Source organism: Phalangium opilio, unplaced genomic scaffold (genome assembly GCF_054372755.1).
Source record: "Phalangium opilio isolate 3A_F unplaced genomic scaffold, DU_Popi_V2 ptg000662l_1, whole genome shotgun sequence".
Taxonomy (NCBI): domain Eukaryota; kingdom Metazoa; phylum Arthropoda; class Arachnida; order Opiliones; family Phalangiidae; genus Phalangium; species Phalangium opilio.
In genome coordinates this window covers 2,092,789-2,107,918 of record NW_028324246.1, presented here as the reverse complement: position 1 = coordinate 2,107,918, position 15,130 = coordinate 2,092,789, and the positions used below count along the sequence as shown (strand labels likewise).

Sequence of the window (15,130 nt, the reverse complement as noted above, 5' to 3'; positions counted from 1 at the left end):
ATCATTATACGGACGTTATAATTACCTTCAGAACGTAGGTAACATAGAATCAGAAAATTAAACCACTCACGCTAAGTTAAACTCAGAATTTTCTTAAAAACAATTTCTTTTTATAAATAAAAACAAATGAATACGTCCTAATCCGATTTCAACAACCTTGCTTTACCAGGAGAGATATTTTGGTTCTAACAAGCATGCGCGTCAATCACGTGTTATAGTCTTTGTTTTGATTGTATAACACACAAATAACCTTAAATATGTAATTAAAAACTATTTTAAACACCTGAAAAATTATTAAAATACGTAATTTGAAATCTTATCTATTTATTAACAGCGTTCTACCATATTTATTATTCGATTTCATGAAGATATCAAATGTTTTCCGAGCAAAACCTCCATTGAACGAAACCTCACCTCCGCTGGAAGCCTCTAGATTATTTTGACGCGTGACGTCACAGTAACAGCTGATTCGTAATTCCATGTCAGAGATGCGTGGCAAAATTTGAATGCGGATTTCAAACGTGGTTAGGGTTAACATTAACGTTTTCCGTTGTAAATTATCGAAATTTAAATAAAAACAAATGACAAATAGTATAAGAATTTATTTACAATAATTATTTCACCTGATACACCTTTATATTCTCGTTAAATAATTGCACTCGTGTAGAAAAGTGTTGGGTTTTTCAGATTTATGTTAAGCCTAAATCTGAAACTTGCAGTAACCTTTCAGTCATTAATATATTTTTTTTTTCATTAAATTAATCATGCATAACTGTTAAACTTTGAACTTTCAAAACTCAAAACAGCGTTAACTCTCAAAATTATTTTAATCTTAATTAAATTTGAAACCTACTTTAATGAAAGTATTTCTAAAGCCACGCGTACCAAAGAGTTTTAATTGTAATTAACTTTAAATTACGGAAAACTGTCATAAAAAAGAACTGTTTTGGTCTTTATATTAAGCCTTTTATGGTAAAAACGGTATTTTTAATTAAATAGTTTAGTTTAATTTAATTTAATTTGAGCTTATTTAAAATAAAAATTAGTAATTGATGAGTATTTTTGGTTATCACAAAATAACGTTAAAAAAACCTAATTTTTTTATTTTGTTTCTTTTGACTAGTGTTTTGTTTATTTATTTCTGTTTGTTTGTTTGTTTGAAAAGAATTAAGTTCATATTAAACTGCAATAATTAAAAATGAACTAAAAACCAAGGTTAAATTGATTTTAATAGAATTGTGACTAGAATTTTAAATTAATTAAAAAAAATTAAATAAATACTAAATTAGTCGCTGCAATATTGTTTCTGGTAGTTTTTGGGACGGTGTTTATTAATTAAAATTTGGCATTAATTATTCCACATTAATTAAGGCACGATTTTTCACGCTCAATTAGGCACATTTAAAGTTAATTAATTTAAACTTTACAATAGAAATTGTCGTATAAAATAGAAATAGCACCTCTAGAATTATTTAATATATATAATAATTAACTTTTTAATTAAAGAACGTCTAATTATCAGCTACGGTGGGGGGAGGGGGGAAAGGACTAGGTAATTAACTAACTTCATTTCCACGATTTAAAGCTCTTAAAAAAAACGTCTAGATTTAAGTGTAATTAAATAAATACTAATTAATTATCAAAAGTAACGCGATTAATTAATGTTTGATCGTTTCTTTCGTAATCGTAACTCAGAGGTCATTTACGGAAGCTAGCTTACCTTTATGCCAAAGCTGTCTGTCCGATATTTGTCAACGATAATAAGGACAATTGTAAAGATAAGCGGACGACGCTTAGCGCGTACTTAATTTGTTTAATTAAGTTAATTTTTGTATTTTCTTTAATAATGATATTCAGCGTCAGAATCAGCGTAATCGTAATCCTCATCTTCAAGGTCATTTATAATTTGTTGCGCGTTAGGCCTAACGCGATTATTACTATTACCTCCACCAACGGTGTTTTTGGACAAGGCCACTCCTCTTCCTATTGGTTCGCCCGGAAGCATCGATTCAAAGTTGATGGAAACTGGCAAATCACCGTCGTCGTAGTCCTCGTAAATTCTTTGGTTTGTGTGTTTTGTTTTTTAAATTGAAATTAGAAAGGATTGGTTCTAAGAAAATGGTTAGAAGGGAAGAAAAGTATTTCAGACAACTTTCGAGCATGCATCGGCATTCAATTAATTATCCCTAATTAAGTACTAATTAACATCGAAAGTGGCGTAATCGAAAGTCATAAATATGACATACGTTTATAAGATATGTTCCATAAGTATGACGCATCCTACACTCGTTAAATTTTGTAATCCATCCAAGTCTGTACTAAGCCTTTGACAGCGCCCCAGTCACCAGGCGTCGCTTTACCTCGAAACTATGACGTTTCTCCTACGTCACTTCATGACAAGAGTAATTTCGGTAAAGAGGGGGAGTGAATTGTGTATCCCTAACGTTGGGGGCAACTTTGTAAGAGAGAATACTATTTGCCACGGAAGGTTATATGACCAAGTCAAGAAGCGATATCTAGTTTACTAGGGAGAAGGTATAAATTCGCGCCACATTTCCAGCTTTATCTCCAGTCCAAACGTAAATTAGGTCCGGAGTTAATCCCCGCCTCTAAATTACAACCAGCATCTTATTGGTTCTTGAAAACTCACGTCAGCGCGACGACGCGAATGACGAAAATTACAATCATATTTTCCGACTGAGGAGAGGCGAAATAGCACGGCCTCCTTTTACGTCCCCCCCCCCTTGTATTTTGAAAGGGGGGGACTGGGACTGGGACTATGGCGCGCGTATACTTAGGTATCTTATACCTTTTCCCTAATAAACTAGACATCACTTCTTGACTAAGGTAAGAGATAGAGTGTTATGATGTTGCCATATATGGGAAAGAAATTACTCTGTAAACAGTGACAAACCTATGGAACATATCTTGTGAACTTTTGATATGATTTTAGGCCAAATTTTGGCTAAGATTTAAAATTTTCTAAACCGAAATGACGTCACTTTCTCTCGGCAATTAAATATATGAAATTTCGAAATAATTACTCATTCTTACAAATCTTCTTGTTGCTCGCTTTCTTCGGAAACTAATAATTCGTATTCCTCCGCGGCGTAACGGTCCCAATCGGAAATATCCAACCCATCTTCGTGATCCTGCAAACAAACAAACAAACAAAACCAAAACCCGTTAGGCTTAGCACTAAGCCTCGGACAGTTAGGCTTAGCTCTTACCCTTTGAGAAGCAAATGGATCTCTTTGTTCGTGGTCTAAATATTTTTCCAAATTGAAGAAGGTGTCGAAGAAGACGGGGGTCATTTTACATTTCTTCAAATCGGACAAAGATACGCGGCCGGGAACTTTGGGTCGTATCATGTCTAGCATCTATAGATAATTACGAAAAATAATCAGACGGATTCGATAATTAATTAAACGAAGGTTGGTGATTAGGCACCTGGCAAAGACAGTCCTTGAATGGTAAAGTTTCAATTCCGAGGGCCTCCATTCTGTCAAGTTGTTCGTCGTAAAAATATTCCAATTCGTACATGGACAGGAAACCATCTCCGTCGATGTCCATGCATCGGAACCAATACTCGATACTTCGGGGGTGTCGTTTATCTTCTTCTGATATCAGAAACCAGACAAATTCGGAATAACTCATTTTCCCTTGTTTCAAGACTGGTCCTCGAGTGACGGCCCCCGAAAATATTCTCTCAATCATTCGGGAGGAAATGGCACCGTCATTGTGTCGACTCAAGTCCGCTTTGTCGATGAACAGGTCATGGTCTTTATCCAATTCCCAGAATTTGCAGTAGATGACGTAGAAATGTTCGTAGGAAAAGTATTCCGTGATTTGGTTGATGTCCTCTTCTTCCTCCAGGATTTTAAGGACCTGTTGGCGAGAATTAGGCTTATCAGAAGGGGATAATAGAAGAAGGATGACACTCTGTATCTTCTTAATACTTTGGTAATGTAATTCATGATTCTTCCCAGGCTCACACCAACCCTTTTTGTTTGCTCTCCCGCTCATCAAAATTCAAATGGGCGTCGCACCGTGCTAGGGTGAATTCTATAACTGTTTATATTACTAAATCCCCAGCAATCAACCCACAAACCCTGATTGTCTTGACGTAGGACAAAAATCCACAAGCGCATGCGCCTTGGCAAATAGTTAAGCACTATTACAGCTATCTCAGAACCCTTAGCGTGACGTCACCCATGCTATTTGCCCATAGAACCAAAGCGGAACCAAACATGGCCGCCCACTGCCAAAACTAAGCCCGTGACGTTTTACCTAGGCACTGACGTCACAACTGAGGTAGGTCTATAGAGTAATGATGAGGGAACTATTCATCGTGTATGTGATTCGGTTTTAGTAACCTTGAACACTCCAAATGTAAATTATGTTGGGGGAAGAATCATGTTACAATTACCCCGCCGCTTTGTGGTTGGTACACTTCTCTCGAAGAGAAGTATTATATACTTCAGGGCGCACCAATAAAACTCTTTTAGGGGCAAGATTAGACTTTGTAATTGTAAAGGGGACCATGAGGGAATGTACGCGTTTATGATTAATGACTTACGTGCAAGAAATTGCTTTTCCTCAGTTCGGCAACGGTAATTTTTCCAGTCCAGGATCTATTAACGCAATAGAATACTCTAGCGATGACCGTATGAACGTATCGCGAGTGAAATTCGGGAGCTTCTTTTAGGAAGGTCAAACCGGGGTGCGTGTCAATCATGTCTTGGATCATGGTGATGAAATCTTCGGGTATGATATAATTTCTTTGACCACGCGATAGAATTCGGATAAAGCGGGAAGACTCCTCGTGGCACGTGCTTAAAATTCGGCGCCAAAAATCTAGGAAAGAATCGCACGAGACGACTCCCGCGCTTTTTATCGAACCACCACCGCATGCCTGGAAAAGAGGCGCCTTGCAGTAAACGGGTAAACCGCAAGCCTGACAAAAAAATATAAATACAAAGATTAATTTATAAGAACACGAGGGTCAAAAGGCGCCTACTAAACAAACTAAAAGGACGCCCAGCGGTCCTATAATTCCTATAAAATCCTATATTATCCTATAATTTTCATGAAAGGTCCTAAAATATCCTATACTTTTGAGCCTGTCCTATATTATCCTATAATTTCATGACAGGTCCTAAAATATTCTATATTTTTGAACCTGTCCTATATTATCCTATAATTTCATGAAAGGTCCAAAAAAATATCCTATATATTTTTTACTTAGTCATGTTTTCGTACAGTTTAGCATCAAATAATCAAAATTTAGCTCTTTTATCGAGATCACAGTTGACTAGACACCGAAATTGCGGAGCTTGCTCAGGATCCTTTATATCTTATATATCATATTTAATTAAGTTACTCTTTTCAAAGTAAAATCCAATTTGTTATTTTTTTAACTAGATTTTTCTACATAGTTTAACCCAAAATAGTATTATATATGAGCATTTTTATTCCTATACTATCCTATAATTCCGAAAATAAAAATAAATCCCATTTTTCCTAAAAGGAGGCTGGCCTCCCCCTTTTTTTTTTTTTTTTTTTTGCTCCGTTTATTTGACGAGCTAAAACCTTATCAGAAGGCCATACAGCTCCAAATTAATTAACTTACCTTTGTAATAATGGCAAACTGCTCGAAATTGGCCACTCTCCTATTGTTTCCCAATGACGCGAAAACATTGGCGATTCTTTTGAGTGTTTCTTCGATCGTGGAAGTTTCCAATGGTTTTCCATTGGGATAATAAAATCTTGGTATGTTATGTGTCGCTCTGGTGGCTGTTTTGGGTAATCGTCGCAATGAACCTGTCTTCAAACCTGGTTCTTGGTTTTCTTTGTCTTTATTGTTCAAGGTATGACCCTGCAAATAAATTCAAAAAATATATAAATTTAAAAACGGGTATCGTTACGAAACGAGGCGCGCAGTCTTGTTTCTTTGGCTTTTACAAAAACGGAAAGGCTGGCAGACAAACAGGCGGGGGTGGGTGTCGTAGAAATTTAAAAGGAATTATAACCTTTCCCACGCCATGACACGACACGACCATACACGCGGTCTCCTTATCGGAACAAAAATCAAATTTGTTTATTTTTCCATATGCTTACTCTTTAAATCGAGAAGCAATTCAAGAACTGAGAACATTTAAAGATACAACTTGGGCTATAATGACGGATTTTCCATAATATCAGAAGGGGATAATAGAGGAAGGATGACACTATGTTAGCTCTTAATAATTTAGTTATGTAATTCATGATTCTTCCCAGCTTTGAGAACTCTCCTGTTCGTCAAACTACAGATGGGCATCGCACCGTGCTAGGGCGAAATCTATAACTGTTTGCTACTAAATCAACCCACAAACCTTGATTGTCTTGATGTGGGACAAAAACTCCAGCGCATGCGCTTTGGAAAATAGTTAAGCACTAATAGAGTAATGATGAGGGAATTATTTATCGCGTATGTGATTCGGTTTAGTAACCTTGCTATAATAATTGTTAAACGATGTTGTGAAGAATCATGTTACAATAAAGTTATCTCAGTTGTGACGTCAGTGCTTAGGTAAAAAGTCATGGGTTTAGCTTAGGCAGTGGGCGGCCATGTTTGGTACCGCTTTGGTTCTATAGTCAAATAGTATGGGTGAAGTCACACTAAGGCTTCTGAGAAAGCTCTATTATACCCCGCTTTGTGGTACACTTCTCTCGAAGAGAAGTATTATATACTTCATGCTAAGAAGGCTGGCTATTCATACGTTCTCAAAACGTATAATGGGTTCTTGGTGAAAATTGCACGAAATTAAAGATAAGAAAGATTTGTGTGATTGATATGTAGATTTACTGATTATAGTTGATATTGACTTAAGAAATTAATAGGTCTGATTTTCATTATTTTAAATAAGGAGCTAAAAAATAATTTTCCCTTATGTTAAAAGATAACTACGATTTTTCCCAAGGTTTTTTTGCTCTCAACTAATTTCCCTGATATTCCCAGGCTTTTCCCTAATCTTTCGTGTTAGTATATATGAAGTTTAAATTTTTCACAAAGAGACAAGTTTTCGTTACGCGAAAAATAATTCTTTAGACGAAAACTGATAATAAATTAGGCCTAATTCTTTAGGATCTTTTACAACATTCTTGAGCGATAAAAGTTGGGTTTTACTGAGTTTTCAAGTACGAATTAACAATAAAACTAGACATTACTAAGTCTACGAAAAAGATGAAAAAAAGGGCACTCCAGTAAAAACTTCACTTATTAGATGAGCTCACGGGATGGGTTTTGGGAAGAAGCTGGAAAGGAAAGGAAAGGAAAGGTGTCTAAAAATAGGATCAAAAGAGATCCCATCAGCTGCTAACTTCGCTGACGCTAACCCAGAAATAGAGAAAAGAAGATTAAAGAAAGAAGAAAAAAAATAAACTCCACGAGTTCAGCATCTTTTAACATCTTTTGAAACTGAAGAAACTTCCTCTACACTATACGAGGCTTAACTAAGCTATTAAAGATTATTTTTTAACAACCGGTTAAAGTTTAATGGAAAGTAAACATTAAAACGGAAGTTAAGGCTAAAAAACTTATCCAAAATTTGGATTGGGTTCAAATGTTTCATATAACTTCAATGGTAGATAAAATAGATGAAAGTGTATAATAGACCATTTTAGAAATTACAAACTGAGAATCAAACACACAGGAACGAGGCCACCATTGGGTATCCTCTGTATCTCTAAGAAAAACGTGTAGTGAACTATGAGTCCTTCTGGCGTAGTTTCTTGGCGCGAGATAAAATACCCCAATGGCGGCCTTGCCCCTGGGTGTTGGTTTTTCTATATTTAATTTCCAAAATGGTCTATTCCTCCAAGTTTCATGAACTCATGTAACCTCAACGTAATCAACTGAAGTTCAACTAATATATTTTAATATTTTTCTAATTTTTTTTACTCTACCAAGGAAGTGTCACACTTACTGAGCATATCGCATAACCTTATGACGTAACAAAGGGGAGTCATTACCAAATCGGAATCACGTTACAAAGGGAAAGTATTACAAAATCAGGAGTTTCACGTGTTTAAGCAAAACAGTATCTATTATTAAATCGCATAAAGGTATTACTTCACCGAAAAGTATATCTAAATTATACAGGATTCTATTAAAAACGTTGGCGGTGATATAGTGGCATAGAGGTTTGGGAATTTTGCCAAGAGTTTTAGAGGGCCTTACCCCGTCGTTGAAATAAACGCTAGTCGATCCATTCGTGGCTGTATTTCTCAATTTAGGCTTAGCGTATGTACTACTAACTTTGGCTCTTAAAACTTGAAAGATTCGAACTAAAATCACCAAACTAATAATCAACATGAAAAGGCGGAATTTTTAAGTTACCGAAGCCGAGTAGCTGACGCGATCCGGCATCGACAAAGGCTTATCAAAAATTAAACGGAATCATTTCCCGGTTGACTATTTAATTCAATTGCGTAATTAATTCTACATCTTCGCGTACAACGAAAAACGTAAGGGCTCAAGGTCGCGATACGCGTATAACTGACGATACAGTTTCATACTTTAGTTTGTCATAAATTATTTCCCGTCCAAATGAGAGATAAACAATCTATAAAAAAGTAGAAACAAATTTTCAAGTCACCATAGTACAGCGCGCGCAAAATTTAGCCAATCATAATCCTGGAATATTTACCGCGCGATTTAAAGGCGCGAAAATCATGACACTGGCGCGAGAGGTCAAAAACGCGCGCGATTTCTACCTCCACGTGCCTTTCAAAACAGTAAAAAGACTTTTTACGGGTAAATTAGTTTTCGTTCGACTTTAATTATAAGTTTGGTGCTCGTTTCGAAGGGAGAAAACTTTTGAACGTTATTGGGGACGATCTGAAACTTAAATGACAATGAAAAGGAGTATAAGCCTAGTTGGAAGAAGGCGGGAGACATTGAAAAAGGTGAATATCGTCTGCTGGGTAAATTTTAAAGGCAACTTTCCAAGCTGAGGGGATAAGGGGATAAGATAATTTCATCAACGTACGGTACACGCGCGAGCGAAAAGAAATGTCAGAAGTCGCCGGTCTGACGGCGTTGGAAGGTGACATTTTGAACAAGTAGGGGCCTCCCTAAACCCTACTAACTGTAAACCTCCGCTTCGAATTAGTCCCATTTTGAAAATAGAAAGCGCATCCGTGAAGGCAAATAAACTCTAAGTTTATTCAGGATTAGGTACGCTACGCATGGGAGAAAACTTCTCTGGATTTTGATTTTGGGAAAGTTTTGTAAAAAAAAATAAATAAAAAAATACGCCCTCCTACAATTGTAGATGACCAAAATCGTGGGAAATACCAGTAATCTCATAAAGTTACGGTGGGAATAAAGCATTAATTTAGGGACGATTGCAAATATGTTAATTTAATGAAAATCTAGCGACGGCTACCTTAGGTTATAGGCGCATTTCAAGGATAACAATTCTCACCCACAAGCCTCAACTTAAGGAAAATTTTTAAGTCAAAAACCTTATGTTTTTGAATGAACTTTTAGAACGCCTACGACTTTTTTTTTAAACAAACGACTTAACTAAAAACAGAATACGATTGTTAAAATTGGGCGAGGTGTAAAGAAAGTTGAAGAAGAATGAAATTCTTTGCCATAAGAAAAAAAAGTACATAGATTAAATAGGCTCATTACGTTATTACGAACTACCAACGCGTTAATGAGAGTCATAATTAATTAATTTCAAGTCTCCTCCCCTCCCCCTTTTGACGTTAAAAAGAATATAATAACACAATAAGATAGGGTAGCTTAAGCTTAACTCATTTACGTGAAAACTCAATTAACACGAGAAGGTTAGAAAAAATCCGAGGGGTAAATAAATACGTTCAAAATAGCGAATATTTCACCATCGCGTGACTTTCGAAGACTCAAATTAAGTGAGTGACTCCCCCCTCGTTTAGAAGTAATTAAAAAAATCAGAGATAGAAACGTAACGTAACAAACGCCAAGGTTACACGCGCACTGGAATTCATAAATAGATCCTGTCCTATTTTACGCGCAATTTTCAAATAGTTTTAGACAGTCGGCCATTATTCCTAAACCGAGGGGCTAATCACTGTCAGATGCCCTGCGCATCGATTACGGATTATGTGTAATCATTTTAGCACTATCAAGGGCAGAGCCTTTAAAGATTACGCGGAATCACTTTAGTACAGTCAAAGATACAAGGGTGTACACCGACTACAATGAGTTACGGGCTCCTCGGCCTAAACAACCCTAAGCCTAACGACATTCGGAATGGTCCTTTTCATGCAACAACAAAAATAAAATGAAGTGCTCAAAGTGTTTTATTCCTGTCGTTCAAAAACGATTAAGGAAAATGATTTATATAGGATTTGAAAGACATAAAATTTCAAAGTCTAATTTACAAAAGGCCTAGCTAGGGTGGGTGGTTTTTACGAGATAAAAAAAATTCCTCATTTCTGTACCTTATCTCAAATAAATTTAAGCGTATTTACCGAGAATTGAAGTCATTTTGTTTTTCAAACTGTAGGAAACTTACTGAAAACAATAAGCATTGTCAGCGTGAATTGTACCAAACTATCCCCGAATATTACATACAACCAGAAGGGGATAATAGAAGAAGGATGATACTCTGTATCCTCTTAATACTTTAGAATTATGTAACATGATTTTTCCCAGGCTCACCCTTTTAGTTTGCTCTCCCGCTCATCAAACTTCAGATGGGCATAATTCTATAACGGTTTGGTGGGACTAAATCCCCAGCAATCAACCCACAAACCTTGATTGTCTTGACGTGGGACAAAAATCCACTAGCGCATGCGCCTTGGCAAATGATTAAGCGCCAAGTGAGGGAGTTATTTATCGCGTGTGTGATTCGGTTCAGTAAACCTTGCTTTATTAAATGTAAAATGATGTTGGGAAGAATCATGTTACAAATACCTCGCCGCTTTGTGGTACACTTCTCTCAAAGAGAAGTATTATATACTTCTGATACAACTAAATCCATAGAGATAATATCCACAAAGGCAGAATATATTCCTGGGATTTTTTTTAAATTATTGTTCTTCTACAAACACAAGAGCTCAAAATTTCCGATTGAAGTTTTGGAGGTTGCTAAGCCACTCATAGAGTATATTTTGTATTTAGGTTAATAAATAATATGTAATTTTGTTTTCCGCGAAAGTACAATGACTTATACAAGATAAAAACATAGTTTTCAATTAACGTTTATATTTTCTTAAGAACAATAATTAAGAAACAACAAAGTATAATCCATCCATATAGAAATGGCACCCGTAATCCCATAATATAGTCTAATACACTTAAAAGATAGAAAACTGTCATTAATAGATTAAAATTGCCATAAGCTACGCAATGAGTTCAAAGTATCTTTAGACCATCGTAATTGAAGGTAGTTATCTATACAAGACTTTGGTATCACTCAAGGGTTAGTTTGATACCAATTTTAAACAATCGTTTTGGTTTTTAACCCAGTAGGTGTTCAAAGGACCCAGTGCCAAAAAATGATTACGCCTAAAGCTACTTGGGGTGGAGTCATTTCAGACTCCTTGAGGGCTACATTTGACATCAATTACGTCGACCCCGTTAAGAGAACACCCCTGTACAAATACTGCACCGAAGGTAAAGAATTACAACGTTACTTTGCACCAAAGCCAAGCCTTACCACCAATATAGTGAATATAAAAGTTACGGAAATCTGCTAAATTTATTTTTAACGTTCTTAATGCCTAAATATAGAATAATTTCTCAATTGGGCTGCTTTATAAGATGAACTTACCAACTTGATGTAATTAGTAAAGTATCAATAGAAACGATAAAATTTTATCTACCTGTGTTTTGGAGGAGTGAAAGTCGGTCGATCCTTTAAGGGCACCGTAAAATGAAGATGATTTTCCACTTCCGGTTGTTCCGCTTTGACTTTGATATCCCGTGCTTGTCCCTGATGAGGCTAAACCGGTTGAAGGGTAAGGAGAAACGCTTCCGGGATGAATGGCTTGGTGGGACCTTTCCAAGGAGGGACATCTTTCGAACAACAAAACGCGTTCGGCCACGGAACCTTTTGCCAAGAACGGTCTAATACACGACACGTGAGATTGGTTTCGATCCGTCGGCGACATGGATCTCTCTTTCATGTGTTGGCGCTGTGCCGTTGTTAACTTCGGATGGGGGATGGTAGGAGAATCAGCCCCGCCGCTAGTTCTTTCCGGGGAACCGGCTTTAGTTGACCTCTGTGACCCTGTACCACCGGAAATGGCGCGTAGTTTCTCTTCTTCCTCGCGTATCCAATCAGTCGCGTCACTTTCAACCCGTTTATATTTGTCCGTGGGATCCTGAGGATGACCATTTCGGACGATATTCGAATTGGTTGTCGTCACACCGCCGACGGAGTAATTTGATTGTATTTGATTGGCCGGATGATTACGCGCGTGAATGACGCGCTTAGTACCGGAACCCGCACCACTTTCCGAAGGGGCATCTTGACGATTGAGTCTATTGACGGCGCTTGTTGAACTCGCGTCTTTAACTTGGTCATCGGGTTTTGGTGCGGACGAGCTAAGCCTCGGCGCGAATCGATCAATTTGGGCTTTAACACCACCGCCATCGCGTCTGTATTCCGGCGATGGCGTGACGCTGGTCTGCGAGGCGTTTCGACCAAGGTTAGTACCGCCAATAGCTGTAGGGGCAGTGGTAGGTGAGGCGGCTGTTGTACTTGTCGGGGACACGGAGACTAGTTTACCACCCACAACTTCGACTCCCGGCCGCCGTATAATTCTTCTCTCCCCTTTGGAAGAATCATTCGGGATAGGAGAGTTCTGATTGGAAGACGTTCCCGGCGGTCCACCATTATTGGAGGTACTATTTACCGTTCCGTCCGAACCTTGCGACCTGCGCGCGGCGAGTCGCGATTTGTCACGCGCGACGAACGACGTCACGAGGGCCTCGAGCTGACCTTCAAGGTCAGCGGCGGCCAATAAAGTGACTGGATCGAACCCGGAAATGAGATTCAAGGGCAATTCCTGACCGGAAGTAATAAGCGTCGACGAACTCGCTTTCGTAGGCGAATTTGGCGAAGAAATCGGGGACGCGGGTTGTGGAATCGGCGTCGCTGACGTCTTCGAGGTAAATCCGACTAAGCCGAGGGGATTAGTGGAAGAAAGTACCGCGGAAACGCCGGAACCGGAAGGAGACGTGGGTGTGGTAGGGGGAGTGGGAGTTTTGGCTACTGGCGCGTTATTATTGGGGTTTTTGGCGCCAACTAGAGCCACCGGGGGTATGACGAAGGACGGCAATTTCAACAAGGGCGAACACAAACCGTAGTGAACGGCCTGGCAAGTCGCTCCTTGCAATCTGACGGGGTCGGGACAACAAGGATCGTGCTCGACGGCGTGAACGGCGCGACTTCGGGACAAATCGACGAGCGAGCTACGATATAACGTTACCGAGCTGACCACGTGCGTACAAGTGACATAATTACCGAGCATAATATCAACCAGGTTCGATTAATCCCCGGATTTCACTTATCCGGCGAATCAATCCGAGTTGCTGATAAGAAAACAATTAAAACAACCACCTCCCACTCGAGTCGATAATGGTGATACCACCGGAGGTAAAATTAGCATTAATCAATCACGATAAACGCCACTCGAAAACCAATTCAATTATAAAGATTACGAAGACAGTCTTGTACATGTTGTACCAACCAAGTTAGTCCACCGCGAGAAATTACTAGACGCGATATTTTTTGCGCTCGCGCTCTCTCTTCTCGGGATAGGTTTTTTTGACGTATCCCGCCTACCCCGCCATAATGGTGCGTTCCGGACCTTTTCTAGCTCGAGACACGCTCAGCCTCCCCCCATATAAGGCAGCAAAGCGACGTCGGAGCTGAGCACATGTTCACTCGCGCACCACTCCAACCAGGACCTTGCAGACGAGACGGAGAGAGATAGACAGGGTACGGCCTACCGTAAACTAACTTACTCCGAAGTAAACTTCTTCCCAGTTCCCAGAGAAAGTTTTTCTCCAACGAAAAGGAAAATATATCCCTAACGGAGGCGTCTACCACGTACCAACACCGCCACTATCTTTACCCCCTCTTTAACTGTCTTCGAGAAGGAAAGAAATACTTTTCCCCTTTCCACCGTTCTACACTTGGCCTCGACTTCTCCAACAACCAAGCCGGAAGGTTTAATTTCGCAGACCCAAAAATTTCCTCCTCTGACTTTGTATCATAACTAAATCAACTCTGGTCTAAGTCAGTACAAAATCGTCCCGGGTTCCATGCCATTCTCTAAGTTATTACACAAACCATCGTGACCGGATCCCTTAGAACTTCCAGCAGAGAAGACACTCTAAATTAAAATTATATTGGTTTAAATATAACTTGTTTAAAGGCTTATCTTTGGATTCCATTTTTTCGGCAAAACAACTTAGAAGAAAATAGTTTTACTTATGTTTGTATTAACAGATTCCAAGTCAAAATTAAAATACAGCCTTGCCAGATGCGAGCGCAGCCACGGAGGGAAGACAGGGAAAGAATTTCGCGGCTTATGTCTACGTTAGGAGGGACCGTTATAACGGTTTTCATCTACGCAACAAAACGCGGGAGAAATCCACCTAAGCTGCAGTGCCTTCAAAAGTACCCAGTCATCGCGTGTTTAATATATTTGATTTGTTAATTTATTAATGGAGAATAGTTTCGTTAGTGGGAGGATTTTATGGTCATACACCTACTACAATATCCGAGAGGGAAAACTAGTTAAGGGTTACTGTTAGCTTAGAAACAATGTGGGTTGGTTTACTGGTTTTGTAAGTGTTTTACGAACGATCCCTAAGGCCAAATCAGGGCTCTCATAAGAGTAAAGGGACGAAAAAAACTACAACCTACAACGCACATGCGTCTTGTTTATTAACAAAAGCTCATCCTAAAACTAGGCATGTCAACTACGTCTCTAATCCCGTGATACATATACGGTCCATAGCGAAATAGGCCAAAATTACTCTCCCTCTTGAATTCTTGGTTTATAAAAAAAGAAAAGAAAAAAGATGCGTTACCGCTAGACGGAGGATGAATTAGGCTTAGAGGAAAAAGTTTTTGCG

At 38.6% G+C, this 15,130-nt stretch overlaps 2 protein-coding genes and 2 long non-coding RNA genes across 7 annotated transcripts in view; 2 read left to right on the top strand and 2 right to left on the bottom strand.

The window, feature by feature from the left end:
• ctrip (E3 ubiquitin-protein ligase ctrip) overlaps nucleotides 1-446 on the bottom strand; it is an 18,366-nt gene extending 17,920 nt beyond the window's left edge. The window contains exon 1 of the mRNA XM_089862822.1: nucleotides 343-446. The gene's annotated coding sequence lies outside the window, so the exon portion shown is untranslated. The remainder of the gene's footprint in view (nucleotides 1-342) is intronic.
• On the top strand, nucleotides 77-826 carry LOC149588356 (uncharacterized). The gene is made up of 2 exons (XR_016380003.1): nucleotides 77-259; nucleotides 335-826. It is a non-coding gene; the product is annotated as an uncharacterized LOC149588356 (long non-coding RNA).
• On the bottom strand, nucleotides 588-15,130 carry LOC149588354 (uncharacterized). 4 transcript variants are annotated; one of them, XM_089862828.1, is made up of 8 exons: nucleotides 15,086-15,130; nucleotides 11,863-14,382; nucleotides 5,633-5,878; nucleotides 4,580-4,957; nucleotides 3,451-3,888; nucleotides 3,231-3,380; nucleotides 3,055-3,152; nucleotides 588-2,060 (listed from the first exon to the last, which is right to left on the bottom strand). In XM_089862828.1, exons 2-8 carry the CDS (start codon nucleotides 13,513-13,515, stop codon nucleotides 1,841-1,843), a joined length of 3,183 nt encoding a protein of 1,060 aa, XP_089718954.1. In that variant the 5' UTR covers nucleotides 13,516-14,382; nucleotides 15,086-15,130; the 3' UTR covers nucleotides 588-1,840. The 4 variants fall into 4 exon arrangements, with proteins under 4 accessions (XP_089718954.1, XP_089718955.1, XP_089718957.1 ...); XM_089862829.1 differs by lacking the exon at nucleotides 15,086-15,130 and adding an exon at nucleotides 14,481-14,539; XM_089862831.1 differs by lacking the exons at nucleotides 588-2,060; nucleotides 15,086-15,130 and adding an exon at nucleotides 2,075-2,110 and having other exon boundaries at nucleotides 3,045-3,152; nucleotides 11,863-14,504.
• LOC149588355 (uncharacterized) lies at nucleotides 8,000-14,593 on the top strand. The gene is made up of 3 exons (XR_016380002.1): nucleotides 8,000-8,949; nucleotides 11,507-11,653; nucleotides 14,499-14,593. It is a non-coding gene; the product is annotated as an uncharacterized LOC149588355 (long non-coding RNA).